The sequence below is a fragment of the Xenopus laevis genome, chromosome 3S (genome assembly GCF_017654675.1).
Source record: "Xenopus laevis strain J_2021 chromosome 3S, Xenopus_laevis_v10.1, whole genome shotgun sequence".
Classification (NCBI taxonomy): Eukaryota; Metazoa; Chordata; class Amphibia; order Anura; family Pipidae; genus Xenopus; species Xenopus laevis.
In genome coordinates this window covers 77,065,402-77,088,243 of record NC_054376.1, presented here as the reverse complement: position 1 = coordinate 77,088,243, position 22,842 = coordinate 77,065,402, and the positions used below count along the sequence as shown (strand labels likewise).

The 22,842-nt window shown below is 38.4% G+C and overlaps 2 protein-coding genes across 4 annotated transcripts; one reads left to right on the top strand and one right to left on the bottom strand.

Annotated features, from left to right (window-relative positions):
- The first annotated feature begins 4,134 nt into the window (after window positions 1–4,134).
- On the top strand, window positions 4,135–17,170 carry panx2.S (pannexin 2 S homeolog). 3 transcript variants are annotated; one of them, XM_041588520.1, is made up of 5 exons: window positions 4,135–4,489; window positions 4,762–5,097; window positions 7,261–8,697; window positions 10,062–10,207; window positions 16,080–17,170. In XM_041588520.1, exons 2-5 carry the CDS (start codon window positions 4,872–4,874, stop codon window positions 16,149–16,151), a joined length of 1,881 nt encoding a protein of 626 aa, XP_041444454.1. In that variant the 5' UTR covers window positions 4,135–4,489; window positions 4,762–4,871; the 3' UTR covers window positions 16,152–17,170. The 3 variants fall into 3 exon arrangements, with proteins under 3 accessions (XP_041444454.1, XP_041444453.1, XP_018110080.1); XM_041588519.1 differs by lacking the exon at window positions 16,080–17,170 and having other exon boundaries at window positions 4,135–4,404; window positions 10,062–10,905; XM_018254591.2 differs by lacking the exon at window positions 16,080–17,170 and having other exon boundaries at window positions 10,062–10,905.
- Window positions 17,171–19,051: 1,881 nt separating this feature from the next.
- On the bottom strand, window positions 19,052–22,842 carry LOC108712484 (tetraspanin-7). Its single transcript, XM_018254685.2, has 2 exons — window positions 22,191–22,842; window positions 19,052–19,563 (listed from the first exon to the last, which is right to left on the bottom strand). Exons 1-2 carry the CDS (start codon window positions 22,496–22,498, stop codon window positions 19,119–19,121), a joined length of 753 nt encoding a protein of 250 aa, XP_018110174.1. The 5' UTR covers window positions 22,499–22,842; the 3' UTR covers window positions 19,052–19,118.

Below are 22,842 nucleotides of genomic sequence, written 5' to 3'. Positions count from 1 at the left end.
ATCACGACTACAATTAGCTAAGCGCAGTGACGCGGCGGCAAGTAGTCGCATGAGCGTGTGCTGCTGGTAATGCGTGGTCACTGCATAACGCTTACCTCCCAACATTTTGGAAATAAAAAGAGGGACAAAAAAGTTGGCGCACATAGCGCATTGACATTTTGGCCACGCCCATTTTTGTGGCCACACCCCTAATTACCATGTTCATTTTACAAAATTTGTCAGGTTTTGACTGTTTGAAGTAGGGATGCACTGAATCCACTATTTTGGATTTGGCCGAACCCCGAACCCTTCTCGAAAGTTTTCCCTCCCTGCCCCCAATTTGCATATGCAAATTTGGATTCGGTTCAGCCAGGCAGAAGGATTCGGCCGAATCCTGCTGAAAAAGGCAGAATCGTGGCCAAATCCTGAACCGAATCCTGGATTCGGTGCATCCCTAGTTTATACATATTTATGTGTTTTTTTTCCATTTATTACCAGGCATAGATTTCTCCTCACGGCACCCTGAGGCCTGTGTCCTCCGGCGCCCCTCCCTCCCGCAAGATTGCACGCATCGCATCTTTTGACACTGGAGCACTAAGGGGCAAATTCACTAAGCGCCGAACGCTAGCGTTACTTCGCTAGCGTTTGGCATTTTCGTTACTGCGCAAATTCACTAACGAACGCTGGCGTAGATTCGCTAGTGTTACTTTGCACCCTTACGCCTGGCAAATTTTCGCTATGGACGTAACTACGCAAATTCACTGACGCGCGCAGTGTACTGAACGCTACCTTTTACGCTAGACTTCCTTCGCCACCTCAGACCAGGCGAAGCGCAATAGAGTAGATAGGGATTGCTTCAAAAAAAGTCAAAATTTTTTCTAAGTCCAAAAAAATGCTGGCGTGTTTTATACATTATGGGTGAAAGGCTGAAAAAGATCGTACATTTTTTTGGGGCTCCCCTCCTTCCCCCCTGCATTTCCTGACTCATGGCAACTTACCTAAACAGTGGGCACATGTGTAGGGCAAAATAAAATTTTTATTTGATGTTTTGAAGGTTTCCCAGGCATTTGTAGTGATTCTACGTATTCCTCCATTGAAATTTGAATTTGGCGCCGTATGCAAATTAACCATCGCTAGCGTAACTTTGCTTCGCTTAGCGAATCAACACTAGCGCAACTTCGCAACCTTACGCTACCCCTGAGCGCAACTTCGGATTTTAGTGAATTTGCGAAGCGCTGGCGAAACTACGCCTGGCGAAGTGTGGCGAAGTGCCGTGAAGTTACGCCTGGCGCAACTACAAATCTTAGTGAATTTGCCCCTAAGCGTCTATAGCGCTTAGTGCCCCAGAACAGAGTGAACTACCACTGGATTTTCAGACCGTGTTTTCAGAGTCCCGACATTTTTCATCCGGCGGAGATCGGTCATTTGGTCGATCGGACAGGTTAAAAGATTTCTGTCGGCTGCCGATAATATCTCTGCATGTATTGCCGATCAGACGATTTTCAGTGGGAGACAGTCACTAGCTTTGTCGGACAAAACTATCGTACGATTGCTGTCAGGGGCAGAACATCGGCTGATCTGTACATTAACTATTTTATTTGATGAATGGTAAGACTTTGATCTGAATGGTTAGTGGCAGATCGGGAGATGGGAAAGTCCGATCTTTGCATCTGTGGCCAGCTTAATGAAGGTGAATTGCCCTTTAAGCTGTCCTTAAGGGACCTGTCCCAAGGGACTTGTTATCTTATATTGTTACAATTACTTATTTGCTTATCTCGAAATTGTTACAAAAGTATCTTACATGCTGCTGTGGCTGTTCTGGGCTCTCTGCCAAAAGCCAATTAAGTTAGAAACATTGTTTCTTTTTCTACATGTTCAGTGCAGAGAAAAACGGGACTGCGTGTTGAGCTGTCAAAAGAGGGACTGTCCCTCTAAAAAAGGGACAGTTGCGAGGTATGCATTAAGTTGTCAAATGTGTATCCTCAAAGGTCATATTTGTCATTGGATCCATTTCTTATAAACAAGATCAAAACAGAAGATTTAAGATGTCACACCATTTGGTACTGATCTAAAGTTAGGCAAGAGCCATTTGGGATATGTTTTCTGCTGTAGAAATTAGCTAAATATGCTGTGTTACGCTGGACCAATGCCTTTGATTTCTGTATCAGTCAAAAGAGAGGTACTTATGTATTTACTGTCACAGTTTATATATAGATAGAAGGGTACAGGTATGGAATCAATTATCCGGAAACCCATTATCCAGAAAGTTCAGAATTAGGAAAAAGCAGTCTCCCATAGACTCATTATAATCAAATAATCCAATTTTTTTTAATAAAACAGTACCTTGTACTTGATCCAAACTAAGATATAATTAATCCTTATTGGAAGCAAAATCAGCTTATTAGGCATATTTTATAGTAGATTTAAGGTATGAAGATCCAAATTACAGAAAGATACATAATCTGGAAAACCCCATGTCCTGAGCATTCTGGATAACAGGTCCCATACCTGTATGAAATAAAATAATGACACAATAATCTCTGTATTTAAGATAAGAGCAAGATGTATGACTAATAACAGCTCTTACACATGAGTGTTTTTACCTGCGCTCCCCTACTCACACAGGCGCATGTAGGCGCCGAATGCAGGAAAAATGCAGCATGTTGCGTCTCAACCTGCGTTCGGCGCCTACATGCGCCTGTGAGAGTACAGCCCCATTTGAAATAATTAAATGCGTCTATTCCTGCGCTCCCCTGCGGCTGAACGCCGAAAAACGGAACGCAGGGGAGCGCAGGTAAAAACGCTCATGTGTAAGAGCCCTTAGTGCTGGAAATGAGCATTCTCTTGCATCTGTAATTATGTTTTGATCAGTTGAATTCTCATGATGTATTGGTTTCCATGTGTAATTATGTTTTTTATCACATTTTAGCAAGAACTAAAGGGCACAGAGGGACAGCTTTATAGTTGGGTTGTCCCTTTATCATTTTGGTCATTATTGCTGTGGATGAGTCAAGGCTATATTTTGATTGATGAGCACAAATCATGTTCAGCTATTATTTGCATAGTGGGCGATGCATTTCCCATGCTACTGCATACTGTATTTGAGAATCTATGCATGTTATCAAATAAATGGTATAAAACACAACCAAATGCTCTAAACCAAGTACTGGTTTGCCAGCGCTACATATAAATGCTCATTTACTAAATTCATGCCATGTGCAAAATTAACAAGCCAATCAACATTTTTTTTTATCAAAACCTTTTAAATGGTGTGTTCCACAACATGAGTGTGATTTATCAGTGTATATGCAACATACTGTTCTCTTTGCTAAATTTCATGAAAGTTGTTTAATGAAAAATTGTTGCATGAACGCTTTTTAATGCTGAATTTTTGTGTAAATAGCATCAGTCCTAGGAAACAGCCAATAGCAGCATCAGTGTGCAATTCACTAGGTGCAAGTCAGTTGCCAAGTGTAGATACAAAATACCAAGGGAAGTCTTAAAGTAAAGTCACCTCAAGACTCTTGAACTCCCTCAGTTACGTGCACTTTTTTAGGGTAGAACTGGGTTATCAGTGCTAAATGCAAGATATAAGCATGTATGGGTGCAGGTACCTTTATTAGAAGCAATTGCAAGCAAAATAAAGACTAATTTTTCAATTTGTAGTTACTCTTGCATTCTTCACTGAAGCGTATCCTCTGTGTCTTTTCTCATAGTAGAGCACTGCGTATCTTGACAGCGCTATATAAATAAATGATGATGATAGTATGCTTTTAAGGTCTCTGTCCATTAATTTGGATCTGCCATTAAAAACTAATTTTATCATTAACAAAAATGTTGTATGATTATTTGTCATGTCAAATGCACTAAAGCAATGCTCAGCTAAACATCCCGAGTAAATACACAAAGGTGTATGCTCTAACCTTGCAGTCACTTCTAGTGTTTGTGAAATTTTCAATAATATACAGCATTATTTTGAACACAAATGCAATCTTTAGATATGGAAAGACATATGCATTTCTGGAATATTTGCTCTCCAGTTATCAACAAACATAAAGGATTTAGCACAAACAGAAGGTACCATGTGAATAGGAGTCTGTCTCCAGGAGAAAGGGAAATGCAGAACACATTTGTGGTACAGAGCGTACAGTCAGAAATCCCGCCTCCCTTCTGTAGCCTGCAGTATTTGGAAATGCTGTCTCTTCCTTCACTGATTGTATGGCTAACATCGAAAGACCTTTTTCATCTCTATTCTACCAGCTGTTTGCCCTATTGTATTTTTACTGGGATGCAAAGAGGTTGCAGAGCATTTTTGGTAGAACATTCCAGCTGTCTTTCAATGCTGGGAACAAACATCACAGTGAATGAACATCTAACCTCTGTCAGCCTTGTTTAAAGATTTGCCGACTTCCAGTGACATGACATGTAAGTTTTTACTCTGCCTGAAATCTGTGGATGGCCACTGTCTTGCATATCATCTTCCTAGGAGCACAGGGACCAGCGGCAGCAGGTGAATAGATATTGCATCTCTATGTAACTTGTGTACAAATGTGTGGTGTGTGTTTTTTTTGGACTGCAGCTGACTGCAGATGTTTCTATTAGGAAAATGAAAAATCTTACTGAAGTTTTATTATTTATTCTAGCTACTTTTATCTGCAGCCATTTGTAATCATGTTTAATTTAACTACTCATGGATAAAACCAATTGGTACAGCTGCAATGCTGATTTTGATTTTTATTCATCTCTGATGCTACTATTTATAATGTATGCTTTTCCTTGAAGATTTGACTACTTAACCAAGCTAACCATATTTGCTCCATTAACCGGAAAGAACACCGGACACAGAAGCAAGAGAGAGAGAAGCCTCAAATGAACCAGAACCTCATTCGCATATGCAACATATCATCGATAACCATCCAGACATGGCTACTGCTCTGCTGGCTGGAGAGAAACTCATGGAACTGATACTGCCTGGACAGCAAGATGACAGAGCTGGCTCTTTGGCAGCACTTATGGTGCAGCTTAAGCTTGAGCTTCCCTTTGACAGAGTGGTGACCATTGGCACTGTCCTTATACCTATACTCCTCGTTACCTTAGTCTTCACAAAGAACTTTGCTGGTAAGTGAAATATATTCAGAGGGTGCACTTTATATCTACAGCCACCTATCCATAGCACACTAAAATTATGTAAATAAAAACATTAACACAACTAAACTCAATTATGGCTTTTGATGCAAAGCTTTGTTTAGAAGGCCACATCACAAAGAAGCAAATGGTAAGCATTTCCTAAAAATGTAACGTATCATTGCTGTTTAAGTCAATGGGAGAGGTCCAGGGATCAATTTGAAGGTTTGAAGCCTTCCTGACATTCAAGTTTTTTTCAGAGAAAAAACTCATATTAAGTTTGACCGAATTCGAATCAAATTCAATTAGACTTTAAGGGTTGTTTCAATTCATCCGAATTTAAAAAATTAAAAAAATCTAAGGCCGATGGCACCACTAGTGATTTTTAGGCATTTTAGCCACTGCATTTTCCTTGCTCAATTTCTGGTGTCAAAGCACCAGCATTGGCACTGTTAAAGCAGAAGTGCAGGAGAAGAACAAAGTACAGAGACAAAGGGAAAGTTCATCTTTTTTTTTTTTTTTAATGAGAAAGCAATGTGACCTTTGTTGTACACAGCCAGATACATCCATCCATTCAACCTAATCTAATGGGGTAGACAGCTGCTATGAACAGTTGTTTGAGTTCCAGTCCTCTGAAAATTCTTACCAATGGTGAACTGTACAGCATGTGTTTCATTTGGGTGCCTGTAACATGTAAGAAAAGGATTTTGACACATAAACCATATATGCTGGTTTTAAGTGACAAGTAATACCAAACGAATATTATTTTGAAATTACATATCTGCTTATTCTAACCAGTTATTGCAAAAAAGAATACACTATTCTTTACCATAGAGTGCAATGATGTGGGCTAAATTGTAGTTATGACCTTGAGCCACATTGGTAACAAGAGTTGGAGAGCAACATAAGTATGCAAAAAAGTTCCTACGGGTGCCAAATATTAGCTGTTTGGCTATTGGTAACCCCTATGTGGACTGGCAGTGTACAAGAGTATCTGTTTGGCAATACACCTGTATTTTATGCAACCAAACCTTGCCTACAAGCCAGGAATTCAAATATAAGCACTTGCTTTGAGGCCACTGGGAGCAACATCCAAGGGGTAATAGAACATATGGAAGATAATGTGGTGGAGAATGGCATTATAAATAGTTTACTATTATAGTGAATAAAGCAGCAGCACTCCGGTATTTTTGAAAATTTGTAAACCTTTACTTAAATGCCATAGGCAACGTTTCGGGCTACGCAGGCCCTTTGTCAAGCTTAATCCGCTTTTGAAGCACACCTTATCTACATTTACTAGTTTACTATTATAGGGGACAAATTTACTATTTTTTTCTTTAAGAAAATATTTAAAAATTGCGGAAAATATGACATAGGTACCTGTGTTGCCTGGATCCACTCAAACTTGCAACAGTTAGGGGCAGATTTATCAAAGATAGAATTTAATTTTCGATGTAAAAAACAAATTTTTGGGTAATTCGACCATCGAAAAGTCCAACTTCGATTCGAAGTTGAAAAAAACTGCGAAATTCGAATATCGATATTTATCATGTACTGTCACTTTAAAACCTCAACTTCCACCATTTGCCACCTAAAAGCTGTCCAAGTGAAGGAACTAGGTGGGGGCGGGCCCTGGCGTGGGCCATGCAGCCGGGCCCCTGGTGTGGGCCGTGCAGCCGGGCACCCTGCCCCTCCACCCTCGTCCGTGTGAGTTTTCTCTGCGGCTGCAGCCGACTCCAGCCGGCTGCATAGCGTGCGATCTGCCGGGGGGGCCCTGCGGGTGTGCGGACCCTGGCCCAGTTTCACCCCCTGCTCCCCCTGTAGTTTTTAACTGACTTTTCCAACAGTACATTATTTGAAATATGAGACCCAGAGAGCAGACAATGATAAACAAATACTGCTTTTACTGCAATAAAATTTAAAGCCAAATTGTTGTGTCTTATCAACATGGAATTACAGTGAGGGTTATCTATGTATTTAATGAAGCATGCTCTTGATCTATAAAAATGCTACTTTTTCAAAGTAATTTTGATTCCAGATTATTTTATTTTAGGGTCATGCTGTTTAGTCATCATCAGCAAAAGTAAAATCTACATTATTTTGTAGATTTTTTTGTAGGTTAAACCCATAGCAGTGACTTTTCTCTCTGTTATTCAGAGGAGCCTATATACTGCTACACACCACAAAACTTCACCCGTGATCAAGCCTTGTATTCAAGAGGGTTTTGCTGGACAGAGCTTAAAGATGCCCTACCAGGAGTGGACATTAATCAATGGCCTTCATTATTTGAGCACAAGTTTCTGCCCTATGCTCTTCTAGCTTTTGCTGGAATAATGTACATACCTGCACTGGGTTGGGAGTTTCTTGCCTCAACAAGGTTGACTTCAGAACTAAACTTTCTTCTTCAAGAGATTGACAACTGTTATCACCGGGCAGCAGAGGGACGTGCACCCAAAATTGAGAAGCAAATTCAGTCAAAAGGTCCGAGTATTACTGAACGAGAGAAACGAGAGATTATAGAAAATGCAGAAAAGGAAAAAAGCCCTGAACAAAACCTTTTTGAAAAGTACTTGGAAAGAAGAGGTCGGAGTAACGTCTTAGCCAAATTATATTTAGCAAGGCATTTGTTCATTATTTTTTTAAGTATTATACCAATAACATATCTAAGCACTTATTATGAAACCCAAAAGCAAAATGAATTTATATGTGCACTGGGAGAGCCCCATCATAAAACCATAAACTCAAAGTTGCACATAAGAATGAATTGTAAACTGCCAGCTGTTCAGCTCCAACGAATTATTGCTTCAGTGGATATTTTTCTTCTTAGCTTCATAAATCTTATTATCCTTGTCAATTTGATTCATCTTTTTATTGTCCGAAAGTCCAACTTCATATTTGACAAACTTAACAAAGTTGGCATTAAGACTAAGAAACAGTGGCAAAAGTCACAGTTCTGTGATATTAATATTCTTGCTTTGTTTTGCAATGAAAATCGGGACCATATCAAATCCTTGAATCGACTTGACTTCATCACAAATGAGAGTGATCTGATGTTTGACAATGTGGTTCGTCAACTGCTGGCGGCTCTGGCACAGTCAAACTACGATGCCACACCCACCATGCGTGATTCAGGCATTCAGACTGTTGACCCTAACACAGATCCAGCAGACATTGATGTGAATGAACAGCTTGTTATAAAACGACCAAAGAAGAAAATGAAGTGGATTCCAAGTAGTAACCCTCTTCCTCAACCCTTTAAGGAACAGTTAGCAATTATGAAAATTGAAAACAGCAAGCCCGAAAAGCTTAAACCTGTGAGGAGGAAAACTGCTACAGAGAGCTTAATAGCCCCTTTTTTAGAAGCTTCTTCCAAATGCTCCTCTCAAACAATGTCTCCTAAAGCTGATATGAGCATCATGGGAGATAAGAAGCATTCTCGGCACTTCTCCTTAGATGTTCATCCATATGTCCTTAGCAATAAAATACCCATATCAGAAACACAGGAAAGTGCTCCAATTGCTATGTCTGAAAGCCAAGAGAGTGGCTTCCTGAACCATGAAGAAAGAATAACGGATTCTGTAACATCTGCAAAAGGTAAGGTCATTCTTTAAAGGTGTATTGGCATTGTGAGAGAGATTTAAAAAATAATCACTTGGTACAGGAATGCCCATGCATATTATATATGCATATTATATAGATTCCCCTTGAAAAAGGACTCTGTTCCAAAATGTTGGGGTTTATCATTCTTGAAACATGTCTGCTTTTCCTGGTTCTTCCTTATCTTGTGTTTTAAGTCTATCCCTTTGGTATGTTTATGTGTTTGTATGTATTGTTAATGCAGTTAAACCTATTTGGTTTTGGAAAACTGCCTTCCATTGCACTCTTTAGTATCTATATTTGATGCCATAAATTAAGTGGAGTGCCCTCCTATATTTTAAACATCTTGACATGAACTACTACTTGGATGATAATGAAAAGGGGAGTCACTCACATACCTTTACCTTCCAAGCTTTAGGCTGATGCCACAAGGAGCTGATCTTGGCCTGTGGCCACTACTTTTACATCAGACTTCTTTCTTGCCAGCAGCTGATACCATTGCATAGGCAGTCACATACGGCAAATTTCAGCTCCAAAATGCAAACTCTTGTGTTTAAGTGCTGAAAACTTCTGCATTAATGGAAGCCTGGTGTTAAGCAGTGGGGAGACAGGCACAGCCCTAAAACAGTAGAATAGAATCATCTGTACACAAGGCAAGTCCAGCAGGGAGAAACCTTTCAAGATTAAAAACAGTAATACAATGTTAGACAAAGGGTCGTGGCTCTGAAACATTTCACTAGACTAAGTGTTTTTCCTGCTGCACTTGCCCTGAGTGCCCCCTGTGATTCTGTTATACTACTTAGATGGCCAGATTAATAAAATCTTTCCAAATCTTTTTTGTTATGCTTGCTAATAGTAGGTCATATCCAACCAACTGATTTATCAATAAATTGTGGTATATATTTTGAAGAGAACAAATAAGTGTTCCTACTCAGGTAAAAGAGGAGGCGCTTTCTTCAGTAAAAATGGAGTTAATATAGCCGTTGCAAGCAATCACAGGTTACCACACTGAATATTGACAATGTACAATTTCAGTTTCCTCTACGGTTATTTCCTAATAAAACCCCCATCCATAGCCAAAGTATTTTTTTCCCCAAATATTGCGAGTACTCTCAAAGTGATATTGTGAACAGCTTATCTTTCAGATGAAGATGTTACTGCATGGATCAATACTTTTGTGGTTTTTAATGGTGCAATGCTGTTCACAGTATGAATCATGTTTACAATATTATTTTGAAACTGCACATGTGTTTTTTCTTATTGAATTGATGACCCTTGATGTTGGGAGACCAAATGAGCCTTACATAATAAAGGGTCATAATATATCTTCAAATGTGCATGTGGATTTTATTGTTTTCCAGATATGCTAAAGCCAACTGCAGACACAGGAAAGGAGAATCGGCCATTAACTGAGAGCTGTAGAGATGTATCTGTTTCTGGGCTGTTTCTTACTTGTGGCCACAGGAAATCTGCAGCAGTGACTACATCGAGTGTAACAATCAGCCAGGTGAAGCCAGAACCAATGAGTGTGTTTAATCGTTATCCCAGTCACCCTCTTCTTCACATTAGCACTTTATATGAGGACAGGGAGGAACATGTAACTACCCAGATAGATTGTGGTCACTCCTCCCCAGATTCTGGGGAAATTTCTGTGATTCCACCAAAGCAGGTCATGTTGGCTTCTTTTGAGGAGCCTATGACCATTATAACTACTTTGGATTACTGAAAATTAGTGGTTCATTACACAAACACACTAATTGCTGCATGAGTTTGGAGCATTTAAGTATTTTCTGAATATACTGAACCCACTACTTTTTCACCATTTACATGAAATTAATCTAATAATATATTTGTGTAGTTTGTAATGAAAAGCACAGTTTTCTTTGACCCTCTTAGGTAAGAGCAGCATAAACTGTCTGTAGTTTCTAAACAATCTTGTCTTCTTTGGGCTGTATATGTTTATTAGATGCTGCTTGAAAGTGTGTGAACCCATTTAAATTTTTTAAGATTTCTGCATAAATATGACCTAAAACGTGTTTTTTTGCCTAAGTCCTTAAACTAAATAATGATAACCTAATTACATAATTGAGTCAAAAACATAAAGTGTGTGCATTTATGTGTTTATGGATAATGTAAGCAAGGAACGTCATTGCAAAGCAAAACCTTTTTGGTTCAATAGAAGCGTTGGTGTTGAGGTGGGTAAGAAAAGACGTGCTTTTAAGGCTTTCAAGTTAGCTTGTACAGCCGAAACATTTATAAGGTACAAGGAGGCCAATAAATCATGCAAGGAAGCTATAAGGCAAGCTAAAATTGCTATAGAAAAGGATATTGCAGCTAGCAGTAAAAAAAATCCAAAATTATTTTTTAAATATGTTAATAGTAAAAAAATGAAACAGGAAGGGGTGGGACCCTTACTATCAGAGGGGGGTCAGCTTGTTGATGAAAACAAAATAAAAGCGCAGATTCTGAACTCATATTTTTCATCTGTCTACACAAATGAGGAACCAGTAAGTGAAGGTTTCCTTCTTAACAGTCCCAATTCTAGTAATACAACTAATGATGCATGGTTCACACATGAAGAAATTCAAAAGAGACTAGAACATGTTAAGATTAACAAAGGTCCAGGGCCAGATGGTATCCATCCCAGGGTAATTAGCGAGCTTAGCTCTGTGATTGCCAAACCTCTTTACTTAATTTTTCAGGATTCATTGAGATCTGGCATAGTGCCGAGAGACTGGCGAATTGCTAATGTGGTGCCTCTATTCAAAAAAGGATCCCGTTCTCAGCCTCAAAACTATAGGCCAGTTAGTCTGACGTCAGTGGTAGGAAAGCTTTTCGAAGGGTTAATAAAGGATAAGATACTGGACTTCATAGCAAATCATAATACTATGAGTTTGTGCCAGCCTGGTTTTATGCGTAATAGATCTTGCCAGACTAACTTAATTTCTTTTTATGAGAATGTAAGTAGAGACCTCGATTCTGGGATGGCAGTGGATGTGATTTACTTAGACTTTGCTAAAGCATTTGATACAGTGCCACACAGAAGGTTACTGGTTAAATTAAGGAATGTTGGCCTGGAACATAGTATTTGTACCTGGATAGAGAACTGGCTAAAAGATAGACTACAAAGAGTGGTGGTAAATGGAACATTTTCTAATTGGACCAGTGTTGTTAGTGGAGTACCGCAGGGCTCTGTACTAGGTCCCTTGCTTTTCAACTTGTTTATGGAGGTGGGCATTGAAAGTACTGTTTCTATTTTTGCAGATGATACTAAATTGTGCAGAACTATAGGTTCCATGCAGGATGCTGCCACTTTGCAGAGTGATTTGTCTAAACTGGAAAACTGGGCAGCAAACTGGAAAATGAGGTTCAATGTTGATAAATGCAAGGTTATGCACTTTGGCAAAAATAATATAAATGCAAGTTATACACTAAATGGCAGTGTGTTGGGAGTTTCCTTAAATTAGAAGGATCTAGGGGTCTTTGTAGATAAAACGTTGTCTAATTCTGGGCAGTGTCATTCTGTGGCTACTAAAGCAAATAAAGTTCTGTCCTGCATAAAAAAGGGCATTAACTCAAGGGATGAAAACATAATTATGCCTCTTTATAGGTCCCTGGTAAGGCCTCATTTGGAGTATGCAGTTCAATTTTGGACTCCAGTCCTTAAGAGGGATATAAATGAGCTGGAGAGAGAGTGCAGAGACGTGCAACTAAATTGGTTAGAGGGACGGAAGACTTAAATTATGAGGGAAGACTGTCAAGGTTGGGGTTGTTTTCTCTGGAAAAAAGGCGCTTGCGAGGGGACATGATTACACTTTACAAGTACATTAGAGGACATTATAGACAAATGGCAGGGGACCTTTTTACCCATAAAGTGGATCACTGTACCAGAGGCCACCCCTTTAGACTAGAAGAAAAGAACTTTCATTTGAAACAACGTAGGTGGTTCTTCACAGTCAGGACAGTGAGGTTGTGGAATGCACTGCCGGGTGATTGTGATGGCTGATTCAGTTAATGCCTTTAAGAATGGCTTGGATGATTTTTTGGACAGACATAATATCAAAGGCTATTCTGATACTAAGCTCTATAGTTAGTATAGGTATGGGTATATAGAATTTAATTAAAAGTAGGGATGGGTGTATGTATGGATGCTGGGTTTTCATTTGGAGGGGTTGAACTTGATGGACTTTGTCTTTTTTCAACCCAATTTAACTATGTAACTAACTATGTAACTATGTATTTGTACCTGGCAAAAGTATGTGAAGCTCTAGGGGGGAAAGTAAAGAGCTAATCTTTGCAAATGAAAAAATTGCCTACAATGAAATATTCTTTATTAGGCTTTTATTGCTTTGCAAATCTTAATTGCGCATTGCCAACCATAAACACCTGCTCTGCAGTTTTGTATTTTGTCTCAAAAAATGGTTTACGATTACGAAATTTTATTACATACAACGTTCGCAAACTCAAAAATTTGTAATCGCTATCTTACTGTCGTGTGAGGGGCAAAGTGTTCGCAAAATTTTCACTTTGCGAACATTTATTGGCATTGCAAATGGATTACGAATGATTATTGCGCTAGCGACCAATATTACATTCCCTCCTAGGAGTCTCAGTTCATTTAAAGGGGAAATTCAGGTTTCAAGCAATGGGATAATAATCTGGTGTATTTGAAGCCATCCATGTCTTATTTAAAGAGCAGAAATCTGCATCTTCACTATCCAAGTCTGATCATGGGATTTTGGAAATGCATCATGGTTTGAACAAAAGTTTACAAAACTATTTCTAAAGTGACCAGTCCACTGTCAGGCAAATTGTGGTTGACGAATAAAGATCACAATCAGAGTAAGGCATGTAATACTTTGGGAGATCTCAAAGAATCACAGGCTATTGTCTAATGAACAAAATGCCTCTCTTGCATAGGTGAATGTCAGATGAACACTGAACTATAATGATTTGCATGGCAGGGTTGCACGTGAAGAAAACCAAATCTGTCCAAACAGTATATTGCTGCCTGTCTACATTTTGCTAAAGTCCACATGGATAAATCAGAATTTCATTAGAAGAATGTTCTGTGGGTGTATTAGATTAAGATAGAACCTTTTTGTTTTAATGAAAAGCAATATTTTTGGTAAATGGCTTGCGTTGCTGCCTTTTGACTTTAGGGCTTGCCTGAAAATAGTAATGTATTAGGTCATATTTAAGAAGATATATTACATTTAAAAAAAGTTCAAAAACATTCAAGCACCACTGTACATATCATGGTTCCCAATAAAAATTAGTTTTGATTGCTGTTTGAGAGAATCATATTACCTTTGATATTTGATTTAAAGACCAATAGTATTTTTCAAGGGAGTTCTTCCATCCTGTGAACACCCAAGTGTAAAGGTAACCTTACACTGGCCGATAGTGTACACTATCCAACCTCATCCATCACTAAGCATACTGATATCCATATTATATGGATATAGACTGATAGACTGATTATTAATTTCCCCTTTATATTTCCACCAGTTCTGCACCTATTGAGCATCTGTTGCACACAATCAAAGCTTTCACAGCCACCATTGTTGTGTACACTAGTGTAAGTGCAGGATTTAAAGGCAAAGCAAACTCGTGGATCACCTGCTCATCATTACCCCTATGTCTTATTACTCAACACCTCTTATGGGGTTCAGGTTGCCGCATCAACCTGCGGGGCACATTGTAGCCTCCTACATCTGACATCCCTCCTTCCTCCCTGTGCCTCTGGCTCCATACCTTCCCAGCTTGTAATGACTTTGGTTCTTGCAAGCTGGGGGTCTTCGCATTCACCATATTTATTCAAGCTGCTTGACTCTGATTGCAGACAGGCACAGGGGATTGGAATAGCTAGACTGTGCATGCGCTGCCCCAGGGCTGGGTGGTTTTGCTGTACAAGAAAACTCTTGTGATGTTGCTCAAGTTAATCCGATGAATCAACCCAGGGAAAAGATAACTAGTAGGATCAAAACAAAGTTTAATATGCTCCATTTACACAACCCTTCATGCTAAGATCAATAACATATAGACCTTTTATTCTCTAATATAATATTGGGGGCATTAATTATAGCTAATTAATCCCCTTTTTTCCTTGACTATTTAAGAGGTTAATGATTTTGGCCAATGTGTGCTTTTTTATGCAAACCATAGCCTTTAATATACTGCAACCAAATTTACTGACTTGTGGTCAGGCGCAGTAAACACTCATAACTCAGTAATGATATTTCAGCTGATAGCAAACAGTGAATTGTTTCTCTAAAAGTGTGCTGCCCATTTTTTGGATCTATGTTTGGGTAAAGGAGCCCTCATCTCTCCAATGAAGTGATTGCTAAGTCATACTCACTCAGGTAAGCTGTAGGGAAAAATGGGTGCAATGTATTTGAAGTTAACAAGACAATATACCTTTTTATAGTATGGGTGGATGATCTTCTATTTATATATGGTAACATGAACAGTAACTTATGCTACAATTGATTCCTACGCACAAATTATTCCTTATATGTTCATTATCTCATTTAATGTTCATATGAGTGTAAGCTGTTATATTGCTTCATAAAAGCATTCTTAATTGCAGCAACAGTAAAAGTACAATTTGCAAAGCACTCAAAAGGGTACAAAACTGCACACGCATGTCATTCACAAATGTACTGGTATCCATGTGGGGGTTAGAGAAATTATGTTTTCACACTGAACCACATTTAGATGTTTATTATTATGATTATTGAATTCAAATATCATTACTCCATAACACTCCAGACATATCAACCCAGATTTGGCCAGCTGGTTGGTGGCCAAATCAAGTAATGATCTGCTGAGCAGGTCTTACTATATATGGCCAGTTTTATTCATCTGCCTTATATAATCTCATAGATTTATCCATTCCTGATAACTGGGGGATACCCTCTCTAGCACTCCTGCCTACTTGTGTTCAAACCTTATTCATTAAACTGAATGTATTATATACTTTACTTGTCATCCCTTTCATGTTTGTACGGTATATACCGATGACCAGCTTGGAGCATATCCACTCAGCCACTTCTCGAGTCTCTAACCACTATATTGGTTATAATGCAGTATGTCGAAAAATCTTTTGCAGAGGCAAGCAGTATAGCTTACACTAATATGTACATAAAAGAAATTATATATTTGCATATTAATCTACAAAGTCACATGCTATAAAACATTTCTAAATGGGGGACATTTGTTGTTATGTTTTCCTGAAAACATAATAAAGAGTAACTTACTATACCACTATAGCTGTAAAGAAATGCTATGTGATGCAGGCATAACTAGACTAGACTATAAATCTGAACTTACCGTGCACATAACTATAAAAAATAGAATTATTTTTTCATTCACAGGTACAGACATGGCACGGAAAATGTTTGCATGGTGGTCAAGTAAAGCATTGCTGCGCAGCAATGTGTCCATGATTTGTGAGCAAGGAGTCTGTTTTCCTCCTCAAGTTTAAGTTTTACATGAACCTGTTTGAAAGCATATGCTCACTAAATATAACAACAAGAGTAGAGTTTGTTTTTATATTGTATTTTCTAATACCAAATAGTCATGTATCATTTTAATAGAGATATTTTTCATTCATGGATGGTGCTGCTTGGTGCAGTTTCCCAATAGCTAGAAGAAGTGAATTCTGATCTACTTTCATTTTTCTTATACACAATGGGAAATTCCCCCAACTAACCAGAAACCAGTCATAAAAGCAATAATGCAAACGCATCTGCATTCAAACACAAAACGTGTTTTAACTCTCTGGGATTTGGTATTCCAGTGGCCCACTACTTAAGGGATAAAAGTATTGGACCTTATTTACTGATGTAGGAAAAAAAATGCATTGTGCACAAGTTATGCATTGTTGTAAATACCATTCACAGAGCATTTGAAACTGCCATGATCTGTGTGTAATTGTTCCAATTACACTTATTAATGTAAGTGAAGTGCTAGGTGCAGCTTGCTGAGGCTCAAGATAACTTGCACACCTAGGAGTAAATTTCTTGTAAGTGAGGGGCATGTATGCATACTGCCATGGCCTGAGAATGTGATGACTAGAATGTTCCAAGTGCATCTTGTGCACAATTCACAAACAGTCACAACTACCACTATTGAGGTAAAAAATTGGCAAAATGCACCCATTTCTACACTGTGCCCACAAATAAAGTAAATAAGGCACACTATAATTGCTAAGTGTTTTTTTTGTGGAAGGGCATACATACGGGTATTGTCAAGTTGTGTAGAGGGTTGCTTTAGTAATAGAAATTTACAATCTAGAATAAATGAATGTATGTGTTGTATACAGCAAGAACGCAGCAGCTGTTAATATTCCCATTTAATAGTATCTTGGGATATGTCCATGTAACCTTAAAAGGCACCATTTATCATTGTCACTGCTGAATGAAATAAATAGCATTGAAAATCAATAAACAGAATTCTAATATGAGTCCTGTGTGTTTAATTTTGTAATATTCTCAGCTTCCAGGTTTGGTAGTGAAGGCATGGAAATGATAGCAGTACAGTAGCACAATGTTTTATCCTATTTTTTGGAAATCATTTCTATAGCCCAGATCTGCAGAAGTGATATCTGTTCAGGAAATACATCTGATACATAATTACCACATTTTATCATTAAAGAAATTCCATTTTATCAAACTCTGGTCCAGATGTTTATCACATGAAAACTCATCAATTTGAGGAGAATTTTTTTTAAAATCCAGTTTCAGTTATTCCCATAGACTTCAATATAGTTTTCACTTGATAAACAGTGAGATAAGTTTTTATAACTTAAAGGTGAACCACACCTTCAAAACATTCATTTTATTTGTGAATTTGTGGCCGAGTGGCATTAGTTTCACCATTTGGCATTAATGACATTAGTATCCAATTCACTTGATCTAAGTCAGTTACAGCTACTGACCAACTTGCTAGGGGTACCCTGGACTTAACTGCCAGCAAAATTCTGACTGTAATTCCAGGGTTCCCGTGTGGCACTGTGTGCACTTGCACATCATCTATCAGAGCAGGCTGAAGGAGAAGAAATGCACACCTGTAAATGAGCACAAATGGTTTCAAGAACCTTTTTATTATCTATAATGTATATACTGCTGACACATTTACATAGCGCTTTAAAGAAAAAATACATCATTCACACTAGTCATAATGAGGTATACTGTATATCTGTATGAAGCTACAATTTACTCATTGAACATCTGTAACATAGTTCCTATTGATTTAAAAGGACATTGCCAGTTCCAGAGATGTCTATAATAATGCATTAAAAGCACACATTCTTTTGGTGTATAAATAGGTACTAGGGAAGTTTTCTCATGAATTTTATACATAATGGGAATATGATGTTTTTATGCAATTTTTAGAAACATACATTTTTCAGAATAATATTATCAGTTTTCCCCATTGACATCCAACATTTGTAAATAGCCCCATTAATGTGTGAAACAGATAATCTTTTCTATGTTTATATGTATCTCCTCCATGTTCTCCATTGAGTTTGCCATAAATAATGCATGTCTCAAAGTGTTTTCACATTTTTTTGCTTTTAAATGTTCTTCCCTAAATTATTGCTCTGCTTTTGTTCTTAACTGATATGTATTTATACGATTTCTATTTTTCCAACATTCTTTACTTTAGCAGATACTGCGTAAATAAGTGTCTGTAGCACTACACTGTATCTGGAGAACTCGTCTCCAAAAAAATGTTATATTGTAAATAATGCAGGCTTTCTCAACTTCTAGTGAACATCAGTTTAGGCATATCAGATAATCCGGAGGCCATCAATTGTTGCAATGCCACAGAAACCATACTAGAGATATAGCAGACGCTACGGCCTAAATTATATATTTGTAAGTGCAGAATCTTCACCAAATTGTGGAGATGGTGATCATAAAAATATGCTGCTTCTGGGGCCCAGTTACACCCTGTATAACAATTGACTTCTTCAGTAACATTCCTTAGCTACCCCCAGAAAGTACAAAAATGGACAATCACCTTTCTCTTTAAAACTGATTTATGGTAGGCCCCTTCCATTTATTGTACATTATGTAGCCATTAGGATTATAATTACAGACACAAAGAAAACATTTTCATTTTCCATAAACATGCTCTAAAAGCCACAGATTATCCCTAATTTGACAAAACTTATTACTCTGAAACCATGTTCTTATGTATAACTACTCATTATAGAACAAACCAATTGATTAACATAGTTCACGTATGAGTAAATGCAGTTCAAAATTTGTTCACCTCTGAGTAAATACAGTTCACAGCTTTTCTTTTTACATCTCAACTACTAGTTAAAAATTCTGGTATTAAATATAGTTTTTAAAAGATTTAGAGTTTAGCATTAAACTGCCGTCATTCAGGTTGGTGTCGGCTCACGTTGGAACTGTTTCTGGTTCTCTGTTAGGGATCTTGGTAGCCAACAGACATGTTAAGACAATACCAACCACCTGAATAAATGCCAGGCCCAAAGCAGAAGTAGCAATGTAGAACATGTTGTCACTTACAAAGTCAAACACCTTCTTAAAGCATCCATCCCAGTGGATTCCTGGGGCACCTGGAAGCACAGGGTTGTTCTGACACCCTCTACGCACCTGGCAGCAGCTGCTGGGCACTGAATTATTGCTGTGTTCTCCAAAAAACTGATGTTGTTCCAGCTGCTCCAGGGACCAGGGTGACCCAAACCAGTCATGGTAACTGTGAACGCCACAGCAGCGCAAGGCCCTCTGGACATCATCTAGAACATATGCCTTCGCCTCATCTTCTGCATATGATTGAACAGCATTTTGTAGGCCAATATGGAATCCCTCTGCAATGTCCCTGTTACAAAGCATAAACACACCAATCAGTTCTGTGCTGTCACACTGCGGCCATAAATTCTACATGTGTATTGGTTGCTGTGTTACTATAACCTTACCAAGCATTACACTTGATGGTATAATGTATAAGCCTCTTATTTTTGTTCCACTCTCTAGAATTTAGTAACAAGAGAAATAGATCAAAGGCATTCCCATAGAAGAAAACAATCAATTTTTCTTGCTGAAATTTTTTGTTGAAAAAACTGCAATTGTTCCATTGTTCTTTAGCAACATATTCAGTTAGAAATTATTTAAAAATTATTTATTTGAATTAGAATATCACTTATTCTTATTCATTCCTTATTCCTATCCAGTATGTAAAACATTTTCTCTACAGTAAAAATCTCAACTGTATTGCATTGTGTTTGCTTACCTGTAATAGGCCGTAAACTCAGTATGGATTCACCAACAATCTACAAGCAATATGCTGCTGACCTCTGCTTGCCTAGGTGCACTATAGCCAATGTTCATTGCATTCTACCACTCACACTCAGCCCAACTGGCTGCAGACTCTGAAATCTGATGACACAATTTTCTTTTTAGACTGATTAATGTTATGCCATATATATTGACCCCATACCTGCCTGCTATGTGTTGCTGTCTTTTCCTTAGGAAAGGGTATTGCCATATCTGCCGTTTGAGTGACTTTCCATTATATATTGTCCCTAATAGGAACCAAAATGTTGCATTGGCTTTTATATACAATATAGATATAGATCCTGGTGTTGAAGTTCTATCTATCTTTTTCTTTCTCTCCATCTATCTCTCGAGAAAAGGTGCTTGCGAGGGTACATGATTAATCTTTACAAGTACATTTGATGACAATATGGACGGATAGCACGGAATATTTATTCTCATATAATAGATCAATGCACCAGAGGCCACCCCTTTAGACTGGAGGAACAGAACTTCCATTTGAAGCATTATAGGATGTTCTTCATGGAGAAGGCAATGCGGTTGTGAAATGCCCTGCTGGGTGATTTTGTGTTAGCAGAATCTATGTATATATGTATGTATGTATAACTTTATGTGTAAGGTAAGGAGGATTAAGATAGAAAGGTGGGAGGGTGGCAGTGGATGTGGATGATGAAAAGACCTCTGAGAGAAGCAGAGGAGATGGCCATAAACTTACAGTGAGACAAGTGAAAAAATGTAGTGAAGAGCAGAGGAGTGAGGGTCTTAGAATGTTATCAGAAGGATTTTATTTGCTATATTTTGCTTAAAGGAAAACTAAAGCCTAACTAAAGAAGTAGGCTAGAAATGTTGTACATTATGTTTTGGGCTTCTGTACCAGCCCAAGGCAACCACAGCCCTTTGGTAGTAAAGATCTGGTCTTGGGGAGTTACGGGGGTCTCCAAAATGCCCCCGTAACTCCCCATCTTCTTTTCTGCTGATTCACTACACATGCTCTGTGCTGCTGTCACTTAGCTTAGGGACCTGCTCACAATATACAGTACACATACTGTAGAATATAAATGTAACAATATAAGGCTAATTAGTTATGAATACAGATAATTACTACATGGCAGCACAGAAACCAGTGCAATTAGGATCAGAATTTTATTTAGCATTAGCTTATATTACATACCAACCTCATTTTCTGCTGGATAATTTGTGATGACCCCTAAGCTTAGCTTCTCAACAGCTGCTCAGAGCCCACAGAGCATGTGAGTGTCACAGTCACTTTCCAAGATGGTGACCCTTTGTGACAAGTTTGAAGTCCTGGATCATTGCTGCTATTGAGAAGCTGAAACGTTAAACTGGTGCAATATATAAAATGTGGCATTTTTAGCCATTTTAATTTTTAGGTTTTAGTTCTCCTTTAACAAGCAGCCATGCTTAAGATTTTACTTGGGGTAGAAAAGGTTCCCTCTAAGGAGAGATCAGGGGTTCCTAGCAGCAGAGTTCAAGAATTATTGCAGGGGAGAGTGATGGGAGTCAGGAAGACAGAGAGCGACCATAGCCAGATTTTAGATTCAGAATCTTCCTTTTGTACGATTTTTGGATAGTGTGTGGAGTGTTCCAACATTTTTTGTGCCATGGCAATCAATAGTTAGATCAGACAGGTTTAAAGATTTATATCAGCTACCGATAAGATTTTTGCATGTACAGTATTGCCAAACGAGTCACTGGACTATATAAATATATTTCCAAATATTTATAGAGTAGCATAGGGGTAAACCTTCAAAAACAAATGTTTATGTGAGTGCTGTAAATATGCCACAATATCAGGCTGATGCACTGGATGTATATGCAAAATACATCTGTTGATAAAGGCTCTGTGTGCAAACCCCCTAGGGGATATTAAAAAGACAAAATTTATTGCAAAAATAATGTAATAATAATAAATGAAAAGCCCTGAGAGTATGGTACATTTTTCATCATATATTAAAACATAAACCATTTTTACCAACTGTAAAAGTATTTAAAATTGCTGAAATGCCTATAAGTTTTTTCTTAAATAAAAGGCTGCTGAAAACATGAAGTTATTTAGTTTATTGAATGCTGCAAATGGAAGGAGAGTGATGGTCAATGCACAGGAAAGGTGACTGTTGTAGGAAAGGTTACTATCAGAGGGGAACTGCTTACCTGCGATAAAAGAGTGTGGAGAGCCCAGCAGCCAGCCCAGCTAGGAACACAGCCAACTGGAAGAGTCCATAGGTGCGAAGCAGGTAACGCCTCTCTGCTGCGGCACTGAAACAGCCGAGGAAACCCCAGAGTAGCACAGCAGCCCCACTCCCTAGCAGAATTACTGGGGTATTTGGGTAATCATTAGTAGACAGCACCAGGTATTCTTCTAATGAGAGCTTTGTCCATATGCCCATTGTCAGCATGGTCAACCCAGCAATCCAAAACACAAAGCTGAAAGCCATGAGGGATAGCTTAAGGAAAGCCATTCTATTATTTTTGCTCCTCTTGACAGGCTTTCAGTGAGCCTTGGGGTTGATCAAAGGTACTTCTGAATGCTGGTCCATTTTTCTAGGATGCAGACTGACTCTCTTCATCATCCTCTGTTGGATAACTGTATATATTGGCATGCACACACTAATAGGGTAACTTCACAAAGGACAGCATTCTGGAACTTCAGGTCCCTTGCTGGTCTAAAACTTTATCCCTTGCTGCAGATCTCAGCTCTGTTTGTATCTGCTCTGCTAACCCATCAGTCAGATCCTTTTCCACTGCCGGGGTTTCCTCCCCAATCAGCTCATCTGATTTATAGGAAGGCTATAGATCTCCCTTA